Source organism: Rhamphochromis sp. 'chilingali' (genome assembly GCF_963969265.1).
Source record: "Rhamphochromis sp. 'chilingali' genome assembly, chromosome: 2".
Taxonomy (NCBI): Eukaryota; Metazoa; Chordata; class Actinopteri; order Cichliformes; family Cichlidae; genus Rhamphochromis; species Rhamphochromis sp. 'chilingali'.
Window position 1 is genome coordinate 31,929,327 of NC_137930.1, and position 26,307 is coordinate 31,955,633.

The 26,307-nt window shown below is 37.8% G+C and overlaps 2 protein-coding genes across 3 annotated transcripts in view; both read right to left on the reverse strand.

Annotated features, from left to right (window-relative positions):
* Positions 1–141: 141 nt before the first annotated feature.
* Positions 142–26,307, reverse strand: part of LOC308383323 (protein unc-13 homolog B-like) — a 64,995-nt gene continuing 38,829 nt past the window's right edge. The window contains exons 11-40 of one of the 2 annotated variants that reach the window (XM_080861209.1): positions 19,595–19,641; positions 19,421–19,499; positions 18,496–18,570; positions 18,075–18,294; positions 17,615–17,842; positions 17,383–17,524; positions 16,988–17,157; positions 15,228–15,343; positions 14,603–14,766; positions 13,961–14,111; positions 13,733–13,801; positions 13,456–13,545; positions 13,143–13,280; positions 12,887–13,017; positions 12,583–12,668; positions 11,280–11,406; positions 11,033–11,129; positions 10,640–10,783; positions 10,066–10,143; positions 9,839–9,916; positions 5,298–5,386; positions 5,058–5,204; positions 4,636–4,759; positions 4,492–4,545; positions 4,266–4,343; positions 3,908–4,055; positions 3,632–3,688; positions 3,302–3,394; positions 3,032–3,191; positions 142–2,713 (exon numbers count right to left, since the gene is read on the reverse strand). In XM_080861209.1, the coding sequence (XP_080717335.1) occupies positions 2,428–2,713; positions 3,032–3,191; positions 3,302–3,394; positions 3,632–3,688; positions 3,908–4,055; positions 4,266–4,343; positions 4,492–4,545; positions 4,636–4,759; positions 5,058–5,204; positions 5,298–5,386; positions 9,839–9,916; positions 10,066–10,143; positions 10,640–10,783; positions 11,033–11,129; positions 11,280–11,406; positions 12,583–12,668; positions 12,887–13,017; positions 13,143–13,280; positions 13,456–13,545; positions 13,733–13,801; positions 13,961–14,111; positions 14,603–14,766; positions 15,228–15,343; positions 16,988–17,157; positions 17,383–17,524; positions 17,615–17,842; positions 18,075–18,294; positions 18,496–18,570; positions 19,421–19,499; positions 19,595–19,641 (3,666 nt within the window). In that variant the 3' untranslated portion in view covers positions 142–2,427. The remainder of the gene's footprint in view (positions 2,714–3,031; positions 3,192–3,301; positions 3,395–3,631; positions 3,689–3,907; positions 4,056–4,265; positions 4,344–4,491; positions 4,546–4,635; positions 4,760–5,057; positions 5,205–5,297; positions 5,387–9,838; positions 9,917–10,065; positions 10,144–10,639; positions 10,784–11,032; positions 11,130–11,279; positions 11,407–12,582; positions 12,669–12,886; positions 13,018–13,142; positions 13,281–13,455; positions 13,546–13,732; positions 13,802–13,960; positions 14,112–14,602; positions 14,767–15,227; positions 15,344–16,987; positions 17,158–17,382; positions 17,525–17,614; positions 17,843–18,074; positions 18,295–18,495; positions 18,571–19,420; positions 19,500–19,594; positions 19,642–26,307) is intronic. The other variant, XM_080861210.1, reaches the window with a different exon arrangement.
* On the reverse strand, positions 20,440–22,907 carry LOC308392113 (uncharacterized protein; the record flags this gene model as incomplete). The annotated part of the gene is made up of 2 exons (XM_080874980.1): positions 20,440–20,471; positions 20,663–22,907. 2 exons carry the CDS (start codon positions 22,905–22,907, stop codon positions 20,440–20,442), a joined length of 2,277 nt encoding a protein of 758 aa, XP_080731106.1.

The following is a 26,307-nucleotide window of genomic DNA, read 5'->3' on the forward strand; positions in this document are numbered from 1 at the left end:
AACTATATTAAGAGATGGGTGTTATTTCTCTGAGTTCAGCATCAGTTCAAGAAAAAGGGCCAGTGCGCCCAGATGATTTAAACAATCATCTGGGCATCATCTTTATTTATTTATATCTTGCAATCCTATCGTCAAACAATAAAAGTGAATGCAACTGTGTTTGTGGTAATGAAAATAAAGAATTTGCATTCTTATAACCCACTGGGTGAAATGAAAAAGCTATCATATTGTAGTGGGAGAAAGAGCAGGCAAGAAGATTTATAAATACTTATTAAATATTTTATACAAAATTAATTATTTGGAATGTTTAGATGGCAACAACAGTTTACAATAATGACAAAGATTACACAAATAATGAAGTACAGTGTTTTACATACTGTACTTGATAACTACAGCAGTGATTTAGTGATAGCATAGGGGTTTAAAAATTTTGAAAACACAAAAAAAGTGATCAAAAATAAACAGTAGCAACTTGGCACAAGGAACATGTAGCTTAGAGAATGGCTGTGAAACATTGACCCTCTTAAACCAATAACGTTAATTATTCACAGGGGTTAATACACTGTAACAAAGAGGAGCATTGAGTTGTGGTTGTGACCAGTTTCACAATGTGCACGCACTGAGGGTTTTATAATAGAGCAATAATCATTTTTCATTAAGTCTAACATTCACATTTTCCATTACATCACAACACTGACGCACATCACTTCAGTCCACACAACTGAAAAAAAAAACCCATCGTAAACTAATAAGGAGGACCAAGGAAAGCTTTTATAACATCAGAAAGAATAAAGTAACACTAACTATAACACATTAAAAAGAAAACCTAACCCAGATAAATATACCCAATAAAATGATATGGAAAATCACTTGGAAAACTGGACAATGAACATTTTTATGGGCAAAGAAGTAGCTAGTCATCATTGCTGTAAGCCAAAGGAAATACAAGGGCTTTAAAAAAAAGCAATTAAAAAAAGAAAACAAAACAAAGAAAAAAAAAAAGATTACTTTTCTTTATTTATTATCTTTTCATCAAAGTAAGGCCACTCCAAAGAGTAGAAGAAAACAGGACAGAATTATATATGTAAACTTTAAATATTTGTCCAGATATGCAGATTTTATTTTTTGGAAGAAAGTTCAACATCTACTATTTCTAAATGAATAATTCAACAAGACAATTATCTCTTAAATCAAGGACACACATGGTTACCTTGGTTATTAATTGCATGACAAGCACTTGCTTGTCACTTTTAGTTTGAGGGTGTGTATTTCAACTTGTTATGAAGCTGCAATTCAGGCCCAATTTAGGCTACATCAGCAGCTTAGACCAACCACTGTGGAAATCCTTTGACACTGTCGTGGTAAATACGTCCATTTTTGGTGGTAAACAATAATTCCATCACAAGTTTTGAAACACAAAAATAAATACGTATAAAATAAATAAATAAAATGGTTACACCATCATGGTTATACTAGGCTACATGAGCTAAATAAAGATGGCTCAAATAGCACTCTTGTTAAACTTCCACAGTGAATTTTCATGAGGATTTTAGTTAAACCTTATTGTTACTGATTTTTATTCCCTCAGGTTTTATATCTAGCTATTCCTTTTCCCAGGGAAATAGGGCTGGAAACTTCACATGGCAAGGCACACATTAAACCAATTAATCCTTCAAATTGATCTGTGAAATTAGCAAAATTAAGGTTTGTTACTTTAAGTACCTTCATTTCACAAAGTATGTCAGTACTTGACCAGGATTGTGTCCTAGCTAGTGCTCGTTCATTCATCAAACAAAACACTCCTTTATAAGATAAAACATAGTATTTTCACATTTACCCAAACCATCACCCAAGGAGATAGAGAATATGGTTTTTAAAAGCCTACTTCACACATTCACAGTTTGCAGAGTGTAAGGCATAAAACACTTGGCCACAGTTTGGGGTGAGGTGGGGTTATTGCACAATCTCTGCACCAGGGAAGTGCAGAGATTTGTTTGGCCCTTCAACAGGACCTGGCATCATCTGTTCCCTTGAGGCTATGACATGCTCACCGTGCCGCTCCGGCTGATGACAAAGGAGCTACAAATAAGGTTAAATAGCTGAGTAAGTGGTCACTAACCTGTGAAACAGCTGTTGAGTGTGAAGCTTGAGTGAGCCAGCATTTATGTGGCTGTTTGCTGAAAAGCAAATAATATGGATGTTTGAGGAACACTGCAAAGTGACTGTTGGTCAAAAAACAAACAAACAAAAAAAAAAACCAAGGTGAGAACATAGCAGTGATGTAAGAGAAATGGCAACCCACTACCAAACAGTCAACAGCAGCTAAGACACATCACAGGTCCAAGAAAGAGTCCACATGTTCATCTACAATAAAACTCGGAGAGGATTTTCCATCCTTTTGTTTTCCGTCTTGTTCTCCGGATATCCTCATCTGCCCTCCTCTGCTGATCGAGTTTCTGACTTCAACCTCACAAATTCCTTGGCCACATCATCATTGGACCTTTGAGACAGGATTCGCAAGGCAGTGAGGCCTGTGTCGTCCATGTATATACGCTGTCCAAGGGGGCACCAGCAGGCGCAGTTGCCTTTCTCCATGATGTCTCTTAATTGCAGCACGACCAAACCCACCACCCGGTCGGCACGACCAAAACAGTAATCTTTGACGCATGCTTGCAACTCATAGCACTCAAAGCCATCTTGGTTACCCAGAACACTGTGAAGAGAGAACAGAGCGTTATGTGCTTTGAGTTCTCCAACAGCTTAATGGTGTATCTGTCAGCTTAAAGCTGCAAAAGACTTTCAGGTAGTGTCTCAACATCAATGACCCACTGACATGATTTTATATTTACTTTTCTAGTGGAAATCAATCAAAATATTGTTGTGCAAATCCCCGAATGGACATATACATTTTACATATAGATTTGAATTACATGTGAGCTGCAGCCAAAATTAGTCTTTCCAAGTTTTTCTGTTTTGCTTATTTTTTCATAAACTGCAAAATCTGGAGGAAAAAAACCCCAAATGGACTTACAAATGGAAGGTTTCATTGAACTTGGGAGACCAGCTGTTGTTCTTGGACTTGGTCTGGAACTTCCGTTTCTTGTCACTGAGGTGAGGACCGATCATGGTGATCTCCACAAAGGGTCTGAACATGCCAGACGTCTGCCATTTTAAGTCACTGGCCCCCACAACTGTAGTAATAAATGCGCAACATGATAATGTTGTCAGCTGAAGAGCAAATGTTGCTTAAAATGCCACATTTTTTACATCACTTTAAAAAAAAAAAAAAACTCAGACTGACCTTTAACAGTAACTTTCCTCTCTCCACTCTTTGGATGAGTATAAAGCTCAATGTGGATACACACCTCTCCAATTGGTTTGTCCACACCTGATCCTAATTTTCATGAAAACACACACACACGTTAAGTAAGTTTACATGTGACCACATGTAGGCAAAATACAGAAAAGAAAAGAAAACCAAGTAATAACGCAGGGTCAGGATGGAAGGGAAATGCAGATGTAGAGGATGGGTAAGGAATGACCTACCAACAGAATGACAAAACCAAATTGTGCAAAAGGAGACTGTGTGGGGAAGAAAGGGAGGTTGGCAGTTGATTTCAATGAAACCTACCCCTGCTGGGTTGTATTTTTTCATTGGGAGTTAACCTAATACCCTTTCCATTGTGCACTGGCACAGAGGCAGCACAGGAGATAAAGAGAAGACAGCAATGATACATCAACAAGTTCCAGCATCAACAACACATAAAAAAAAAAGAAAAGAAAAAAAAAATGGAGCAATTGGTGAAAGGACCTTTCTAATCATGAGCACATAGCACCCTCTGCTGGTTTATCTTTGGTAAGGCTTTCCTTCTGTACCTTTTTACTATTAGATACTTTTATCAGTTACCTTGTGCTTGTTGTGTGGTCACAAACGTCTTGATGAGTGTGTCTGTTGTCTGAGTATAGAGGGACAGAGCGTGGCGGAGTGAGGACAGCTCAGGACTCTTCTCTAGGAAGGCCTTCTTCAGCCCATTCCCTCCTGCATGGAAATATTGCTGCAAAGAGACACAGGGTGAGTTAGGTCATAAATATTTAGATGCACAGCTGCAAGCATCCAATATTTTGTTTCATAATATTCTGACATCTTTTACAGCAAAATAAAAAGTTTAGTAATGAATTAATGAATAAATAGCAGATATAAATAGCAGATGAAGCTAATCTGAGACAGCATCCTAATGAAACCAAAACCCAGAGTACAAACTGACCTTAATTGTGTCCAGTGCCACATCCATGACAGCACACTGCCTGGGGGACAGGCTTTTAGCCTCCCCTGCCATGTGATCCTACACAGCCAAATGGTGAGCAAAAAGGTGAAATAAAAATACTTACACTCTTAGTAAGCACATTTTGTGGACACTTCTTTAAATTAGGGTAACACCGAAGCCCATTTGAGGACACTTATTGTTCAGATATGTGGAGGCAATATGATACCTTGAGTTTGGAGAGCTGACCCAGTTCTTTTGCAGCTGAGAGAATCTGTGCTCCCTGGAATATAATTTTAAAAAAAAATTTTATGTATGAAAAAAGTTAATAATTTTGTAATATTAGAAATAGGCAAAGTCAATGCTGACTCACAAAGGTATCATTGCCCTGTGGCAGGACAATAGTCTTCTCCAGGCTGGTCATTACAATCCTCCATAGCTCCTTGAGCACACGCTTCAATACAGTCTTCTCACACACAGTAGCAAACAGTGTCAGTCTGCAAGAACACACACATAGACGTTGTAAACATACTCTCACAAGTGCTTGTATTATTCCTTTTAAACATATAAACAATACTGAGAAGTCATTCATGAATGGAAAAAAATATGTCTTTTAGCAAAAATGCACAATTAACAGTTTTGCAGTTGCAAAAACGTCTTTTTTGCTCTGAAAAAACATTTTACCAAATTAATTAATCACCAAATTATCTCAACAAAAAAAAAAAAAATTTAGACTACAGGACAATTCAATGAATAAACAGAAAACACCGTAGTTTGGCTAAAACAACTACTCACTTTCCATCCAGGAAGTCCATGAGTGGCCGTAGCATGTTGTCAGAGTCAGCCTCCACCTGGTTTTTGTTGTTGGCATTGACTGGTCCTTTGATCTGGTACAGCAAAGATGCCATTTGTCGCATACACTCGCTGATGCGAGTCTGGAAACTGGAATTAAAATAAATAAATAAATACATTATCAATCAGCACAAATGTGTGTTAGCTTTCACAGTTGTATACACACCAGTACAATGTACATACCTGTTCCCAAAGGTTCTACTTAGATCATCCAGCACATTGTTCAGCCTCACCTGCAGGTCATTCAGCAAGTCACAAGCCTCTGTGTCCATCTAAAGACAAGCAAAGACATCATGCCCAGGAGGGATAATGAATCATTTTGACTGAGGCTTTTGTGTTGCGCATATGGTATAAGAAGAGCTCTGAAATATTTTGGCAGAAAAAAGTTTTTGAAACTTTGAAAATCAAGCATATTCAACTGAATGTAGAATGGAGGTGCCAGGTTTTCCAGTGAATGGAATTCCTGGAACCATCAACCAGCAGTTCATATAAGAGTTTCAATCTGACATTTGCAACTTTGGGCCAAAATAGCACAAATTACCTTTGAACCTCTAAAAGCTGCACTTCACAGTAAAAGCCAAGAAGCAGTGAATGGCAGCACGATTTTAAGATTTTCATGGAAACCTGAATAGCTTGTGGGTGTTATGCAGCTTTTTTCAAGTTGTAAAATGTCTGTATTCCATCCTCCTGCAGCACAGTAATTTCAATATCAGACACCCTTGAAAAAGAAATTACACACGCATACATCAGAGCAATCACACTTTTTTCACAGCAGTCTTCAACTTTCCAGAGGTGGAACATTTACACCCCCCCCAAAAAAAAAAAAAATGTAGTAGATGTATTGCAAGCAATAAGACTTACAAGGACAGGCTGAAGGGAAAAAGTAGGGAAACAATTCTTGAATTACTGTAACTCAAGTATATCTGACTCAGGTATAACTGAGGCATCATCTAAATTAGCACTGCCTGGAGGGGAGCTAAGCCATATGGATGAAGCCATGGTGTGGCTCATTAAGTCAATGATTCAATGGCCTTTTGATTCATGGCTTGTCAGGGTTAGGTAGCACCATTAGTGAGAATAAACAGAGGGTTGTGCTAAGCACCGTGATGAGAGGCTGCAGGGAAGGAAAGGCGCTAGGAATGAATTGATGCTGCATATGCTGCATTTTTTTTTCCAGCTTTTGGCGTGTATGGAAATATTCACAATGGATGTGTCTGTGTACCTACACTCACCTTTTTGTCTTCAAATGCATTTTCAGTCTACATTGGCACAGAAAGGTGAAGATAACCACGGTTAATAACGGAATAATTTATAATACCTGGGAAACTACAAGAGGTTGATTCCACAAGGTGTTGTGGGAAAAAGGATTGCCTACTTTTTCTACTGGTGCATCCATCTTTGTGTGATGGGAATGTTTGTTTGTTTTTTATTAGAGATAAACAAAAGTTTAAAAAAAATGGTCAAAAAACTTTTTTTTCCCCCCCCTTTTTCAACCAGGCAAATAATATGTATAAAAATTTAAATTCAACTATAAATACTGAAAGTTTTTCAAAGTGAAAAAGTGTGTGATATTGATACCCACCTTCTCCATGTCAGACTATTGCATTAAAAAAGGGGAAATTGCAAAGAAAAAACAAGAATTAAAGGAAAGCAATAGCAGAAGACTCCGAAATGCTTTAACAGGGAATAAGAGCAGGTTTGCAGAGAACCAGGGAAAATGCCACTGGAAGATTCCCACCCCAACTGATGACACAAACTCAATCAACTCCACTATGATCAACACAAGGAACTGTTGTTGCAGTAGGACTGATTATGACTGCCGTTGCTGGGAGTAGGCACAGTACAATGGGGGAATAGGAGCACAAGAATGACTTGAAAGTGAATGAAGTTAAAACTATTCTGGACTGCAACAAACCTCAGCCTCTATTTTCTCCCTTATTTCCTCTTCCTCTTCCTCACTCTCCTCAAACTATGAGTGGTGGTTAAAAGACAACACACAAAATATGTAAGGCTCATCATTACCCGCCACACCATATTAAAAAAAGAAAAAAGAAAAAAAGACTTTTCTTCCAAGTGAGTATATGCAGGCATGTAAACATGTATACATATACATTGGACTTGCCTCCCATTCTAATGTAGAGTTGAGCTAGAAAAAGAGAAAACAAAAGACATGACTTTGACTTTACTCTGTGCAAAGAAATAGATTTTCCATAATTACAGAAGTTCACTTCAATGAATGAAGAGCTGAACTGGACTGTAAAAAAGAGTGAGTGCTTTATTAGCCAACTAGCAAGAGAGTAATGGGTAAAATAAGCTAAAAAATATTCATATTAAGACTTTCCTAGTTAAAGTTTCCTAGTCCGCAAAAGAAATGTCTTTATTTTGATACCAACTTTGTGTTAATTTAAGTAAATGGGGCAGTAGCAACACCACATTTTGCTGCATTTAGTTTATCAGACAGTTAAGCTCAGTAGCTATCCATTGTGGCTTTCTTTCTATTGAATTTGTGGTAATTTGTTTTCAATAAGGTATTGCTAAATGGAATATTTATGCTAAATTAATATTTTTTTAATTAACTGTTAATTTGTTATCACTATTATATTGGTTTTACAGTAAAATATCACATATTATTTATGTAATTGCATTAAGAGACATGAAGCAAAATACAAGTACCTGTTATTTCTAGTCAATATTGTAAATAATCATAATAATTCACAATACAGGTTACCTGCCTATTATTACTACCACATGGGTTAAAGTAGGTGATAAAAAGGTGGTGGTAAATATGATTAGAATAGATAGATTGGATTAGATGAAACTGTATTTATCCCTTGGGTAGGTTCCTCTGGAAAATTCTGTTTCCAGTAGCACAGCACTGACAGAAGTTGCAGAATATGAGCAGAAATATACCATATATACACATGTATATATATCAATATAACAAATATAGCAAATCCGTCAGTGACCCATCACAGTCAAGGAATAAGATTTTGTAATAATATTATGCAAATTATTTTCCTTTTACTCAATATTCAGTGATGTAATTAATGGAAGTGCCAGTCTGAGACACCCGCACACACAGAGCATTCACTATGTTTCAGTTAATGCCTTTCATCTATGATTATGTTGAGGAATCACCCTAAAAATAAACACGACAATCAAACTACAAAAACAAACGCACCAATGAAGGTCAAGAACTGTAATATATGCGCAACACGCGCAGGCAAGTAGATGTGCACACATTAACAGCTACAGGCTAACACGTCATTAGACGCAAAGTTCACCAAAGCAGCTTGGAAGGAGACCACAATTAAAACGTTTGTAAAAGCAAACACAATAACACACTCAAATGACCTTAACCAAGCTGAATAGACTTACTTCAAAGAAGCTAACAAAGGCTAAAAGTAACTAGAACGTTGTTATTTGTATCTTTTTTTTTTTTTTACAACGTTTAACATCTTCTTATATTTTAAAAAGATTTTATAACAAAGAGAAGATGTTTCTGTTTGTATATGCTCAGTGATAGTTCTTAGAAAAAAACAAATGGAATCAGCAGGTTACACTTATATTAAAAAAAGGAATCACCCCCAAAATTGCAACCGATCTACAAGCTAAGGAAGCTAAATCAACATTCACTGTGACACACAAGAGCTTTGAGAGGGTACTTCAGCTACTCTGCATGATAAAGGAAGGTTGTGGACTACATAAGATTATGACACTACTGGTTTAAAGTAAATATTGCACAATGTAAACTACAGGCTAACAAGACTGAACTATGATATATTACAATAAATTTAATTATTGATTAGTTAAAGTCTAACTGCTGCAATCCACAATACCCACCGGAGCCTTTGCTTCATCCTCAATTGCAACCTGCTACTCAAGCCACAGCATAAAGGAAATAATCAATACGGTGCTCCACAGCACACCATGAAAATGATTTAATTATATTAGAAAGATGTACATTTATATGGATAAATATCCACCCTGACCAGACTATATTGGAACCGTACCTCTTCTTCTTCTTCCTCCTCCTCTTCTATGATTTCATTTTGCTTCAATTGTAAAGTGAAAACATTTGGTTGAAATATAGGCTACAGCATCCCACAGCTATCATCCTACGATCACTCCAACAGTATAAGTTAAATAAAAATTTTTTAAAAAGGGTTCCATATAGCTATGATACTGCATGCAGAAATGTTGTAGGGAATGAAGGCAGTGGGGAGGTAACAGCTAGGAGAAAAGCTATTGATTTTCAATGCTCTAGCTACAATATTGATATGGAGGACATGACTAAATTAAGTCTCTGCTTCAATACTCCGTCTATTAAGAAGCATAGGTCTAACCACTGTAACCACTGATCTAGGGCTACACTTTCACTGACAGCTTCACATCAGGCATTAAGCATACAGATCTGAATATAAGATAATATTCAAAGCGTAAGCAAATGCTACTATGTCACATCTTAACACATCTTAATCCATTAACATTTGCCATTTACTTTAAATTAGCTAAACTACCACTACTGTACGCACCAATGCTTCTTGTATTGCAATCTGACACATGAAAGACACAAATGCAACTGTTGTACAGCAAATTTAAAATGTAATTTCATGAATGACTGATGTTTTTCTTTTTTTCTACACGAGTGACGCTACCAATTTATTAACAAAACCGGATACCATTATGCATCATGTCTTCATATCCATCATATTTAGACTCACCTGTTTGGCACCCATTGACTCAAACATCTTTTCCAGCTGGATTCTTAACTGCTGAACATTATTCATTAATACACAGGGCTACAAGAAGACAGAGAGAGACGTTAAGAGTGATTTTGTGATCTTTTTTTATGTATCATGTCCAATGTAATAAATGTTTTTTCAGCACAACTGGCAGAATAGGCTGAAAAAAACATGGCAGAAATTGGCAGGGAAAAAAAAAAACTTACAATCTTCTCTTTGTCAATATAAGATGGAAAATTCTTGGTCAGCATGGCACTGTACTGCAGAAGAACTTTGGCAATTGTCTGTAAAGACAGGTAGAAATAAAGGCATTTAAACGGCATTTACGAAAAAAAAAAGCTATTTAAAATCAAATTTCTCTCTTATCTCTTCAAAGGGGGATAATCTTGTACTTCGGGGGTTTCGCTAATCAACATAAATATTCCAAAATGTGCTTTAATGTATTCTGTAGCAAGGAGACAAACAAATTCTAAAGTAGGACATTTTTCTCAGCAGACTTTTCCACAGGGGGGAACTGTTATGCCTAGTTCAACAATTCTTTTTAATCCAGCAATATAAAAATTCTCTTTTGCAAAAAGTCAAAATGTCCCACAAGACATTGCTATAGTGGTTTAATAGTTTTTTCCCCTCATATTTCGTGGTCATTTTTCAGAAACATTGGAAGTTTAAAGCAAATCTTTATTAATTCTAGAATTGTTAAACACAAATGCACACCATATTTCATGCAGCTCGATCAAGCTAGTTTGACTTTAAATGTCATCATCGGGTGGAGTACATTACCTTGGAAAAGCGGCGACTATACTGAGCCATGACCCTAGGATCAGGACATTCCAATTTCTTGATAATCTCAAAGCTCTGGTTGAGCTGGGTGAAGATGTCCACCACAGAGCAGGAGAACAGAGCATGCTCAGATGTCTGCTGGAACTGAGATGAGTGCACAAATGACACTTACTTCTTATCAACACTCATATAGTAGATAAAACAACATCTACAAGCAGAATGTTAAAGAACATCAACAAGATTTTAAAGCAGCTTTTTAATGTCCCCATGCTGATAGCATGGCTGTATCTGTAAACACAAAGATAACTTTTTTCAGTTCAGCACTATTTTAAATTAGAACCTCAAAGGTATCGTAGAGATATCATATCAAAGGGTAAGTTCTAGTTTTCTTACTCCATCTTTTTTGTCTCTTTCCAGAGCTCCATTCATAAATTCCATAGATACTTCCTCATTTTCGTCCAACCACTGTAGCACAAACTGCACAAACCATCTAAAAGTGAGAAATAAAGATTAGCAAATATGTTTTGTTTTTTTTAACACAGTTCCTTTTATCTTTGTTTAGATGGATTATCAAAGTCGAAAAAGGCAATAACATTTGCCTTTTCTTGTGCCTGTCACTGAAAAGGTCAAATGCACTTACGATGGGTAGTCTGGTACAACACCCTTAAACACTGGCAGCTCCTTGACATATTCATTGTAGAGCCACTTGACCTTGAAGTGCAGGTTCATGTAGTCTGTGCTCTTACACAGCCTGTGCTTCTCATGCTCTGCCGGTTTAAAAACATAAGGAGCCATATGAACTTAGGGATGTGAAGATTAAAGTCAACGTCCCCATTTTAGTAAAAGCTAATATAAGACAGCCAAAAGGTAAGGTAAAGCAATCATATGGTGCATATGGACATCTGAGTATTGTAACAAAACCTCAAAGAACCCCCCCCCCCCCCCCAAAAAAAAAACCCACCTTAACATGAAATCGTTTCTAAATTCTAGTGTATGTCGTTGTTCTTCACTTAAATTCTGAATGAACTTGTAAAATAATTCTACAGTATCCTCTTATTAAAGGAAAAAAAAAATCAGACTAATCCAAAAGCTTTCTTTGGGAAACATGTTCTCTGACGGCCTAATGCTCAACAAAGACGAAAGAACACACACACTAATCCCATTTTATGTATTTGCTCACTGTAGAATGTGGTGTGACTAAATTCTAAAAGTCTTTGCTTTATTCGCTTTGAATGTTTTTTCTGAGATGAGATGTATTAATATCAAGCAATGGCGTGGCCTGCTTGAACTGCAGCTACACAGATATAAGGTAGTAATACAATCAAAGACTGTGAGAACTTTAAAATGTTTACAAAATATTGATTAGCCTTAAAATGAGCAGATGCAGGTTCTTTTTTATTGACATGCTTAAAAATAACAGCTAGAGCTTTGAATCGTAAGCACTCAGTGTTTCGTCTCTGTAGCAAACTCTCCATCTATGAACTTTTCATGTTTATTCAGATTGAAAATAAAGAAGGCGCCACTTGTGTGTTTTGATGCATTTTGTGAAACAGATATTTCACACTAGTCTCTGTAGGGGATTCATTTTGAGGACAAGGGCTAGAATAAAAACCGGGTGTCTCTGAACACCAATAGCGCTGTGGAGTACAGTATAATAGAGAAAAAGTGCAGAGAGGCTCCAGGGACACATAAGCAGCTTTCAATCCTAGCACATTTATTATATTCTCTCCAACTTCTTCTGTTCCATTGTGTCATTGCTACCCCAGTATTTCCTCTCCCCTTCTGGTCATTTTAGGTTCCCAGAGCTTCTTTTCTCATATGCTTGTTATCACACCCTGACTCTCCAGCTTTTTCCTTTACTTCTAGCAGACAAACTACAGTGCACCTCCACAGTCTAACCCAGCAGAATAATCTTATAAAGAGTCCAGAATACCAAGACCTACCTTCCATAGCATACTTCATGTCCTGTGCAAACAATGTCCACATGACCTCTGCTGACACCTTTCCTACATTAAGTTCTTGAGGGAACCTGAGACAGATGGGAAGATGTGACAAGGTGAAACCTAGTGGATTCCTGAGTTTAATTAATGCAAGCATCCATAAAAATGTCCTAGATCTCTGGAAAAAGAATCAAGAAAAACATTTTGTTGAACTACTGCAGTTGAAGTAAAACCTAAAAATAAGGAGACCTGATTTTGATGTATTCAAGCGGCTTGAATATTTTAGGAGTAGAGTTGCATGACTCACTGGTTCAGTACAGGTGTGTAGGAGTTTCTGTCTTCTTCAATGATGGAAACAATGAGCATGATGAGTTTGGGCCAGAAGTCCAGATTCTTAATGCTTGGACCCTGCTCCTCCAGAGGAAGCTCCTCCTTGTTCTGAATAAAAACCAAAAGGAAAACAGTTAACATTATAGTCGCCCCTTTATTGAAACATTTATTCACCGGCCTGCTGCTACAGAGTCTGATAGCTGCACATTGTATCCTGCAGCTGTGTGACTCACCGTGTCCACAGGCTGGTATTGTCTGCTGTACAGCTCGTGGCAGTTATTGAAAATGTAGTCGTATGTAGAGTTGAGGCAAGCTTTGACACAATCCCTCACAACTTGACTGGCTCTGGGCGGAGACTGTAACTCCTGGACCTGGAAAGAAGATGAAGATAGCTACAGAGTCAGTAGATGACTGCAAACAAGGGATATTTTATCAACTTGTCAATATCTGGCAACAACTTCAAGGGAAAAAACATTCAAGTCAACAAACTGATAAGAAGATACTACAAAGCTGAACTACAGATAAAGAATATGCAATGTTACCTACCTTCATCCTGAAAAAGGTAATGCTGGTTAGAAGGTCCACAGTGGATTTCAGATCTTGCAGGCGATCCTTGCTGCTGGCAGGGAAGTGATTCTAAAGAAGAAAAACACGTTTAGTTTACAAGTTTTCACACTTTTCAAAGACTGTTGGCACAATTTGCACAAAAAATATTCATTGATCAGATGATGAAAAAATTCTTTTTTTTGTTTTTTACTGGCACAAAAATATTAGACATGTACATTTAGAAAACAAGACACTAGTAGTGATACAAGAATCTCACCCTATAACTAGAAAGGTCAATGCGTAAGGAGTTGTGCAGCTGGTCTAAGAGCTTGACAAAGCGTTCTTTCTGTATGGGAAGAAAAGGGGGAAAAACATGTTCCTATATTAGAAAGAAGTTTGGCAATCTATTTGTGCATAAAATGCAATAGCGAAGAAAGGAAGAGAAAATAAAATAAAACAAAACAAAGTACTTTACTGTGTCTGTGTGTGTGTCAGTAGTACAAACCCCAAAATTAGAAGCAGCAAAGCGGTCGGAGGCAGAAACATTGGTGGAGGCTGTTGTGTGGGCGTAGAAGGCATTGATATTGGCCAGCAGGGTGCTCATCACTGCAGGGACTCCAGGACACATGTACTTAGAAGACAGACAGGCAAAGTGCCTGCATAGAGTAGCAAATGCAAAGCTTGGTAAGTACTTGGGTGGGAGGCCTTAAGACTTCTTCAACAATGTGTACCTGCTTACACTTTGTTGCAATAATGTCAGCATCCAGTTCAAATACCTTTATTTGGACAGTCTGCATGTACTACAGGCTCTTGTTTTCACGTGACAATTTCTATTAGGAATTGTCGTGCTATCTGCCCATCACCTACCTGACACATTTAGACTGAATAATAGCCCACTGAAGCATTTTTCTGCGAATGATTGACCTAGCTAACAGTCATCTGTATGGATGATGACACTGCAGTGAGACACATCCATCCTCACCCTGTTTATAATTGACTGTACCTCATCTGAAGGCCAGAGAATGACAATGGCACCAAGAGGTTTATTGATATGACCTCAAAAGACAGGGAAAGGAACATGGGGAATAAAGAGGTAACATATTGACAGGTAAGAAGACAGTCCAATTCACTGTGTTTTTAGACTCACGTCATGGCCTGGTAGATGGACTCAATCCCATAGCGCATGGCAAACTCATCCACTACTTCCTGTCCCACATCATCAAAGTAGACTTTCCAAGAATCGTCTCCACGAGCCTCTGGAATTTTTACCACACCTTGACCAAGTACATCAGTTGAATGATGGAACAAGTTCTGTAATGGGAAGAAATGGACAGACTTGATCTAATTCACATGAACTTCAGAGCTAACACTAAAGCGTGAGAAGTGATGGTAAAGTTATGGTGGCTTTTTACTGAAACAAATATGATGAGATTGTTGCAATTTACGCTTAATATTATTTTTACTGGATGTGTGTAGAATACAGACTTGAAAAGCTTTGGTTTGACAGATTATAGGATTTTCAGTTTCATAAGCACAGGTCCTTTAGCCCTGATTCAAAATTTGATTTTTTTTTTCAGGGAAGAGGTTGGATTATGGAAATATCACTGTGCCTTTAATCCTGTCCAAATCTATCACGTCTGCAGTCAATCTGTGCAACACATTGAAACAGCTACAATAGTGGTTGCAACCACTTATGCAAACCCTTTGTGTGGAGAAGTTGCTGAATATCCAGCGTGTCTAGGTAATTAATCGTGATTCTGTGAATCATATACCTCATGCAAACAAGTGTACTGCACGTGATATGGAGCCACTTTCTCCTCTCCTTTGATCTCCACGTTGATTTGGAGGCGAATGGCACCAGACACAGCTGATTTGTCTGTCCTCTTCTCTGTATTTAAGTACAAAACAGTCAATCAGATGCACATCGGGAATGTCTTGATTCATAACTTGAGTCCAAATCTGTGACACCAAAGGCACTCTAAACTAGGTCTGTTAACACAACCCTAATCACAGACTATTAGCTTGGCAATTCTATTGTAAGGGCTTCTGTTTCTACAGTTTGATGGTCGTCCAGAGTCAGCGATGATAATAGAAGTCCTCCAGCTGATAGTGAGTGTAACAAAGGCAATGGGCTGCATGAGTATGTGCCTGATAACAGAAGACATTTGAGCTAGAGTGTTTCTGGAGGTGGAGTTCTTGGCGGCTCACCCCTGCTATTTGCCCTGACAGGCAAATCATTTGGGGTAATTTGTACATGTCGCTAGAGTGGTCGATTTCCGACTGGAGTGCTGCTACTTGATAATCACATATCAGGAGGTGAAAGGAAGAGAGTCAGAGAGGGGGGGAGAAAGAGATAGTGAAAATGTTTTGTTTTTTCCCCCCTTTCTCTCATGAACTAGGTATATTACATCATTAATCATTAATTAAGCATTCAAATCCAATTCATAATAAAACCTATCAAAATAAATATTTGATCATACAGTTTTCAGGGAGATATTAAACCAAGCAAGTCAAATCTCCTAGCTTAAAAAAACAAACAAAAAAACCCCCACACAAAACAACAACAACGGTAGATTTATGGGCACATTCATATTCAGTGACAAGCTGTTGCACTTGAAGATTTATTACTGCTGCTGTCAGGTCAATTTTAGCACTTTAATCAAGTATGAACAAAAAAATGTGCTTAAGAAAAGTGAACACCTCACCCTTACATACAACATATGAAGAGATACGAAGACGCAGAGACAGTAATTCAGAAATATTATTCTAAAGACAACATTTGTTTGCCCACAAGACTGGGATTAGATTTTATCCTGAGAGGTATTCAAGCTACATATATTCATGCTGCACAACTAGTGCTCATGTAGACTAGCACACAGGCCTGAGAAATCAGATCCTGTATACTTGTTAATTATTTTGTTCAGGCATCATCCTAATGAAACTGCCTGCACACCCTAGGGATAGAATTGGGGGATTATCGTGAAACTTTTTCCTTAAAATTATCACAACTTCTTGCTAGCAGGGAGAAACTCATTTAAAATGTAATCAAATAAGCTAGTATTTTCATGCAGACCAACACAGGCCTTAGGGAAGCAACATGCCTGGGTATAAATATGTTTGCTGCAGGGAAAGGAGATGTGACTAATGAGGTACAAACAACAGACTGGACTTGCTGAAAGCAAGGCTTTTAGCGCCAAACAAAAACATACAGATGTGAAATTGATGTAACAAGCAGATGAGATCCAGGTTATAAACAGGCATGGTAACATGATACAAGGTGTGACCAAAAGATTGGGAGTAGATATTGGGAGTTTTAGTAGGTATTGATGCATTTAACAAAAAAGATAAATACATAAATAAATTTAGCTGAGCTTTACTTGAAAGTCATATTCACACTACCTCTCAGATTGCGCTGTCGAGGACCCATTATGACCACTTACACTGTGCGTTCTGTGACGCTGCCTCCCCTCCGCATATGCTATACAGTTTTCTTCATGATGTCTATTAAAAAAAGACAAGAAAGCCAACTGACCCAGGTTATACCAGACATCCATTTCTCCGCTCAGCGTTCGGACTTCAATGATGCTCTGTCCCAGGAAATCGTCAGATTCCCTCTTCAGACGCTGCTTCACTCTGGACTTGATGTCATCATCTTCATCCCACACTCGCACTTTGATTCGGTCTGAGGAATTGTGGCACTCACTAACAAAACAAAACAAAACAAAACAAAACAAAAAAAGGAGCAAAAAAGAAACATAAACTGAATAATATTAAGTTACAAGATGATAGATACTACAAGGGAGTAATTAAGGTGAGCACTTATAGCACTACTGATAACAAGCACTCAAGGAACAAAAAAAAAAACCAAAACACAACAACCCCCCCCCCAAACAACTTTTTTGATTTCATAACCAAGAAACGACTCACAAATGGAACTTTTCCTCCCAGACTGGATTGAGGTTTCCATAGATGGTCTTTGTTCTCTTCTTGGTCTTGCCCACCTGAACAGTGACATACGGATCACTGGATCCTGTCTTGTCTTTTGCCTGAAGTCCTTGTGCACAAACAACTAACCAAGACATAAGAAACAATAAAAAAATTACAGAGAGCACATGTAACATAGCTCCAAAGTTGTCGTTGAGCTGTGATGGCAAAATACCTGTGATTGTGATCTTGGCTGACCACTTTGACGTCCCATCCAATACGCTTTGTTTGATGGTTTTCATCTGCTGTGCATGGATGGCTTTGCTGATGACAAACACTTCCCTGATCAGCTCAAAGATTTCTGGTTTGTTCCTTTCCCTGATCTTCATCCTGTCCTTCATGGCCATGATGATATTTTGAGTGCGGTCTTCAGCTCCATGCTTAGAGCTCTTCTCTGCCGCACCTAAATATTTATTTTTAAAAAAAAAGAAAAAACAGACCGAAAAGGCTTGAAACTAAAAAATATACATATGCCACTTCAGTGGTTACAAGTTAAATAAAAATGATTTTTAATGTGGGGAAAATATTCTTAAACATTTGAGACAAAATTGTAATGAAACAGCTTCCCGATAACGTAAAAATGTAGTTTCAGATCCCTGATGGAAACTTCTGTGAAACATTTCCTTAGTACTCACGCTGCAGACAGTCAGCATTCAGTAATTCTTGGCACTTTTCATGGCACTTGACACCACACTCAGAACAACGCATGCCTTGCCGTGCGATTCCCCACAGGAGCCCCTCACACTCATAGCAGTATGTAGGTGTAGTCGCTGTCCACACCTCGAAGTTATGTGGTGTGGTGCAAGATATGGGGTAGATAAGAGCCTGCAGGGTCTTCTTGTAGACATGATTTTTCTACAGAAGGAAGAAGATCTATTTTTAAAAGTCCTAATCCAGGGAAACAAAAACAAAAACAAAACCCTTATCAGTTATAAGGACGTGCTTATGCTGAAAGGCCGATGGAGTCACAACCATGAAAACTGTGTCACTGGGAAGTTTTTGAAACCGACAATCTCCAAGATGCAAAGCAGAAGTTTTTTTCCCCCGCATACTCACCAGCTCCTCATCCTTAATTGATGATCGAGCAGCCATTGCAGATGTGATTCCTGCCTTCCTGGCTTGGACAAGGGACTGAACAACATGACAAATACAAAGAAAAAAAAAATCAGCAAAGTTTGTGTACAAAGTCAAAACAACCCACAACCAAGCACACTGAAAAACAGTTCTGCAACAATAAAAGTCAATATAGTTAAAAGGTTTGAGGGGTTAGTTATAAAGGTGGTTAATAGAATTGTTATTATCTTTATTCTATGAACTTGATGAACACTTACCATATGGTGAGAACCCATGTGAGTATTATTAGTACCAAGCAAGTTAGCCCAAAGTCAACATTATAAAACATAGACAGGCCTTTGTTAGTAGTTTATTCTATCCAGTCAATTTGATCAAAAAGAAGAAAAACAACGTTAACCAAAAGGTGAGGGAATGACCTGTTGGCAATGTATTTTGATGGGAATGTTGAATAGAAAGAAAAGTAACCCAGGACCAAAAGGACACATGCAAATGTCTTCAATTGTAATAAACAGGAAGTATGGCAGAGATCAACATACTATGCCTGGTGACTACTGTTAACTGTCCTAGTTTATTTTGTACTTCAGTAGAAAAGGGAGTGTCAACTAGGTTCTATAACTTACCATAGCCTGACCAAGGAGAGTGAATGCATTCAAGAGAGTTGTGGGGAATAATTTTGGGTTTAAGAGAGGAGGGAGAGAGACATTAGCAGGCTGATTTCATATTTGTCTCCATTCTTTGAAACAACTCCATCCCAAATTCAGTGTAAAAGAAAAACTAACAAACAAACAAAAACTATTGTTGTACTGGTCTCATTTACAGAAACACTCACAGTAAAGAACAAAACAAACTGAATGAGATACAAAATACGGTGTATTTATAGGAAAATAAACAATAGGTGAGTACTGACCACATCGCTGACCAATGGGATAGGCTTCTTTTTACGTAGGTCCGGCATACTGTCAATTCCATACAGACCAGAGCCTCCACTACGGAACAAGCAAAACAGTTTTTATTTAGGTTTAAAATACAAATTTATTTAATCTAACCAAACTTCACCAATACAACACTATGTATAACTTACCCTGTTTTGACCCATGCCTGTCGAGTACTGGGTTCAACATCTCTGACCTGTAAGTATTTTAAATGTGAGAATTTAGGCTAGTGGCTTACAAAGACATAAAGAACTATGTTATGAGAGGAGTGGTGTTTGTGGAACCAGGCTTGGTTGAGTTTGACCTCTCTGATGTCACAGAACATGCAAATTAAAAAACAAACAAACAATAAAAAAAAAATTTATTAAAAGATGGGACTAAAATGAATGCTGCTGAACTCTTTAATTAGGTTAAGTGAAATTAAAGTGTGGACCACGATCACAGTATGTAGATGCAAAACTAAAGAATACATTTTATTTCCAAATAGGACAAAAGCACGACCACAAAATTTTTGTCCGGGTGATTAAACATGCATAGAAGGTCTTTTTTTATTTCTTCCTACAAGTATAACTTTTTCCTTTTTCATTTATTTAGTTGACAGTGGAGTTTCCTCTGGGGTTCTTTCTAATAGATTTTGATAGTGTTTGAAAATATTATGAAGGCGAAAACAGAACATGACACAAGAAATAACACCACAAACATTGTAAAGTTACAGCAAGCTCCTGGTAAATTATTCTGTAACAGATTAACTAAAGTTATCAGGCAAATGTCTCATCTAGAATGTCAATAATACGTTCAGACTAAAAATTACACATCTATGCAGTCAATACCATATATAATGTGTATTTAGAGCATTATGCTTTGGAAACAACAAGTATTTATGTTGATAAGAAAAGTAAGAACAGTACTGTGTGGGGGGGATGCACACAAATTAATAAATAAACAAACCGAACAAAAACAAAATAATGTAGCTTGAACATGGAGCTAATATATTTCAAGTAACCTGATTATCTTCTCTCCAACAGTCTGCAAAAACAAAACAAAATACAAGTAGCATTATAAATCAAGTTGAGTAGCTGTACATGAGCAAAGTCAAACAATTTTGTAACTAAAGGAAATGCATTTAGTTCACTACAAAAATAAAGATTTGATTTTTGCTGTTATTACCAGGCTTGCAAGTGGTATATATGCAAAAAATAAATGAATAAATAAAATACCTGATACAAACTCGTCTTGAGACTGAGATCCTTGGGACCCTTGGGAGCCTTGAGAACCATGGGATCCCTGTGCAGATTTGGACAGTCTATGACGAGTTTGCCTCTTTTCTCTTAGAATACGTTGGAAATTCTCTATACGTGCTCTGTGACTGGCATCAGTTAGCCTGCCTTGCTTTTCATCAGTCAGCCTTTCTTGATTTTCTTCATGAAGAACATGGTTTTCCCTTATGGGACTTAAGCGCACCTCATCTTGGTTACGAACTGGACCCAGTGGACTTTCATCCGGCCTTGTTGCATACTGGTGGTCAGGCGTTATATCAAACTTGGACAGTTCTTCATCTGTTGAATAGTCTCCTTTTCCTTGTGAAATCTCTACAGAGTGATATTCTGTTGGAGTTCCAGGAGAGGGGCTTGCTTTATGTGGAGATGCTTGAAGGGAGCATGATAGATTCTCGTGCATCTCAAGACAATCCATGTAGACTGAAGGATCACTGTCCTCCTTTGAGGTGGCAAAGTGAGGATAATTCTCTGTAAGGCTAATCTCTCCCTCTGTATAATCTACAGTGATATGCTCATCCTCAGGTTCAGAAATTTGTTTACCCAAGGATGGCGGTGGCTCTGTACCACTATCATCTTTTTCATCTTCGGTATTCAAACCTTCCAACTTTTTGAAAGCCCCTTTTAAAGCTGACCTGACCGTGAGTACAGCCTTGCTAAAACTTGTTGCATCAAAACCTACGTCAGCAGTCCTGGGTGTGCTTTCAGGATCTATTTCAGGTGACTCTGGTGACAATGTTTCTCCTACATCCTCCCTGGAAATGCTGTGATCTGTCCACTCTCTGTCCAAACTCTCAGCAGAACCGAGATCGAGAGTGTCCCCAGATGACGGGCAATAATCACATGGTGAATGTGGCTCTAAATAACCATCATCACAGTCTGTCAACAACACAGTGGAACAGCTCAAGCTCCAAGAGGGCCCACTCTCAAGTTCATTCGCACAGGCATCTGTGGTGTGGTATCCAGAACTACGTGAAAATGGACAGTTTGCAGCACAGTCGCACTCCAAGTTTTCTCCCTCAGCTTCCTGTCTCAGAGGCCTCCAGTCCACCTGACTGGAAGAACTTGAAGGTGAATTATAATGGGTTCCAAACAACAATGAAAGGTGCTCTGAACTGTTGTGAGAAGAATGACCTGGTGTGCTGCTTTGTGTGTCCTCTGTTGCACGTCTGTTCCAAACTCCTAGAAAGCTCTCAAGCTCTTCTCCACTGTTTGCACAAGAGGAAACATCCTCCTCACTCCAACCACCTTCTCTACTAATACTGTGCTGAATATCAGCAGTTGGCCATCTGCTATACTCCGTGTCACCAGGAAGAAAGGCTGCCTCTGGACAATTGGAGCTCTGACATGATGACAATGAGCTAGTACTTTGGTAGTTTTGGTCACAGTGAAGCTCCAGGTAACAGACATCAGACAAGCGCATGTCTGAACTCTGCTCCAGGTACTCTTGATCTTTTTGATGGACTGTTCTGCAAGTGGCTTGATCATGCCATTGTTTGGGGGATCTATGTGATGATACATATCCTGAATCTCTTCCATAATCATTGCAGTCCAGCAAAGGATTGGGATCACCTGTGTGAGGAGAAGAGATTGCATTCTGCCTATCCAGACTTCCATGCCTGGTGTGACGTGTTTGAGAAACAGGGCTAGGATGCGTTACAGCTGAAGCCCCGGAATATAGCTCACCTATTTCACTGAGCACTGCATCGACACAACAAGATACTTCATCCACTGAGCCTCGCACAGACGTTAGATACTGCCTCAGGTCAGAAATTTCCTCTTGGATCTTATTGATTCCTTTCAGCTCCTTCAGGATATGCTCCACTACGTTACTATGGTCTGCTTCCTCATCCTCCATCTTCTGCCTCCATTCCTCATTTGTGATTCTTTCAAGAATCTTGGGGATAGAAGCCTCCACAACTTCACTGCCATCTTGGCAATCAGAATTTCTGTCTTTCTCAGATATGGTGGGGTTAGCTTTGGTTATTGTTTTGCTGACTGATATCTGGTCATGAAATGAATTATCTTCTGGTGCCTGTAGACACTTCTGTAGTTTTTTACAGAGACTTTGCCCTACATTGGGGAGCTGTGTTTTTTTCTTCTGCAGCTCACTCTTCTTGGGTGAGAGTGGAACTGGCTCCAGTTCATTGGGTTCATCCTCTCCACTGACGTGTCCTCTGGGAAACATCCCTGAGAATTGGCACTTGTGATCAACTGTTCCTACACATGGAGATATCACTGCCTCTGTGACTCCTCCTTAAGATGGGTCAAGTATAAGCCAGCATCTTAACCTGCATATGAGTAAGTATCTGCAAGTAAGTTATTTTGTTGAAAAAGCTTTAAAAAACCATGTGATTATTATGCCTACCAGCTCTCTGTTATCAGATGGCAGCTAAATATGATAAAACCACCACATGAACTTTGGAACTGTCAACTTGCCCTACTACCAGCAATTACCTAAAACACAGGTACATAAATAAAACTAGTACAGGAAAGGTAATGATAAAGTATGCAAATGTATGCATTTTAAAAGTAGTGATTTTAAATGTAAACTCTTTTTTTATAATTCCCTTAATGAGAAAGTAATTTATCTTTCCCATTTTTATTAAACCCATCAAGTGAAAAACACAGACACATAAAACTTTACTGTTTTATGACCACTAGCTCAGACCACAGTGGAGTTCTAATTCTGACTATGCACAATATCTTAAACACTGGGCAGAAAGTTCATTTGCCTTCTGGATTAAAGACATCCCATATGGAAAAGAAATAGTAAAAACTTATATGATTTACTTATGAAAGTGACCACTTTCTCAATACTTTCATATACTGTTTTAGTAAGTATCCAAAACATACAAGTTTTCATTTATATAATTTTTCAAGGGATCTTATATGTGTTTTCACTCTTGTATGCTTTTCATACAAGTTTCACGCAAGACAGATACAAACTTTATAAGATTTATATATATCTTTTCCATATGGGATGGCTGAATGCATTTGAGCACACATGGAATACCTCTATGAGAGACTACACTACTCTCCACAATACAAATGCTGGATAGACATTGTTTTAACTGAGAGTCAGTCAGAGTGTCAACTTCCAGAATGAACGCCATGCAGCTGCTTAGATCTCTGTAATTAGGATGCTTTGGAAAGACAGCACAGTAATTAGATGACAGGTCAATTCTCTCCTCTGAGGCCATGCCATTCTTACACACCCTTACCAGCTGCATGGCTTAATAGCTCTGATCCATTGGTACACACTGGAATGACAACTGAATACCCCAACTGTAACATAAATCTGGTTCTGGCATTATTTCATTCACAGAGGGCATTTACCATAGCTCTGTGATTTTGTCTTCTTCACTGAGACAATTACCAAATTCTCAAAAATGTAGAAGATGTTGCAGTAGTTTCAAGGTCAAGTTCTGTTCATCATCCCTGCTTTAATACTGCTTGTAACTCAAATTAAGGAGTTTTAATTGGACACGGCAGGATTTCTTAGCTCTACAAATAGTGCACTATATAATTCTTTTGAGATTTGTAAATGCTACTTTAAAAAAATATTATTAATATTTTTAATATAATTATATTATATTTAAAAATAGTAATAAAATAGTAATAAAATTCACACTTATCTCTTCCATCTCTGTGACTAAATATCTGGTTAAAAAAAAAAAAAAACATAGGAGGCCTTAGCTTCTAAAATATAAATTACAAGAAAATTAAACATTTTATAGAGTTGCAATATTTTCATTTAAGATGGCCTCAGACTAAAGTAAGCTTATTTCTGGGGACTTTCTCTGTATTTTACAATACCTTTGTAGTCAATTTGCTTTATAACATAACTATACCATGGCAAAGTTTTAGGAAAGCAAATGTCCAATTCTATTAAGTAAACTAATCCAGGGAGTGCATAATATAATTGCTAAATACATTAACACACCCCTGCACTTGAGGTCTCCAATAAGCACTTTAGCACAGAAGGTGTGTATTACCCTGATAAGCGTTTAGTGGGTAGAAATGTATAATCAGCCAATCAAAACTGACTGTTTCAGTCACCAATCTGAGAATGAAAATAAGCTGATGATCTTATCAGCTGAATGGAATCCCCCTATCCTACATTTACAGGCAGCGATGTGCTTCACAATAAAATTACAGTTATAAATATTATTTTATTCCATAAAATAATTATTAATAGCCATATTTAATTTACAAACATACCAACTAATGCTAGTTTTAGACATACTTGATGAATATGTGTAAACAAACAAAGTCGCATCAATGTGTAACTAATTAATTGATTGATTGACTGATTGATCATAATAACTGAGGGGCAGGTAGGGGTTCGGGCCATATTCCAAGTGAGTCAATCTTCAGCGGTCTCCCTTTTTTCCCCCCTTTCCTTATTAAATAATCCACAGCTTTCATTAAATAGAAAGAAAAAGAATAAGTAAAAAAGGCATCTTGCTTTTGACTTTTTTAGCTGGCTTCTCATCAATGAGTGAGATTTTAGAATACTGAAAGAAGAGATGCCTTCTTGACATTTAATTGGCTAAACATGGTTGCGTATCTATGCACTACAATACTACATCTTCCATACAGTAACTTGTACAATCTATATTTTTAATCAAAGTATATGTTAAATATATATTTAACATAAATATACTAAATAAAATGTAATCCTTACCTTATCAGAAAGAATGAACAACCTGTAGATACCATCTTATAAAATTGATTAATTCCACATGGAGGGTTGCTCAGCAGCTCGTAATAGCAATTCCCTGTATTTTATAAAAATATTTACCCAGGTGTACTGGTGAACATTGTTCAGTGTCAATCAAACCAGCAAATCTTCCTTCAAGTTAAAAAAAATATACAAGTGCTGAGTTCCTGATTTCTACAACCGAAATAGCCAGCACAGCACAAGTAGATGATCACACAGCAGTTCACCCTCTGTTAAGTAGCTATCCCTCCCACCCTCTTGCATGCTTTCACTGCACTAGCTCTCTCTCTCTCTCTCTCTCTCTCTCTCTCTCTCTCTCTCTCTCTCTCTCTCTCTCTCTCTCTCTCTCTCTCTCTCTCTCTCTCTCTCTCTCTCTCTCTCTCTCTCTCTCTCTCTCTCTCTCTCTCTCTCTCTCTCTCTCTCTCTCTCTCTCTCTCTCTCTCTCTCTCTCTCTCTCTCTCTCTCTCACTGTAATCTGAGGGTGTAAGACTACCAGCTTTTAGCTGATCACAGTCACTGTAAAGAGTCATTTGTCAAAATGTATTGTTTTTAAAACTTCAAAAACATTCAAGCTAAACACATTGGCAATACTACTATCCCTGAGTGACTAAATGAGAATTTGTGGAGTCGAAGGATAATATGTATAAACTTTAAAGCATATTCTCATCAAGTATGGGTTATGGATTTGCCTCCCATGATTCCTTGCTGTCGTCAAGTTTGATTAAATTACTACAATCTCATTCCAAACCTTTCTTTGAAAATAAACAAGCACGTATGTTTTAGGGTATCAAATCTAGCATTTTCATTATGCTAGTCACTGTGACACCACGCGAAAACTTTCCAATTCTAATTAATTATAATC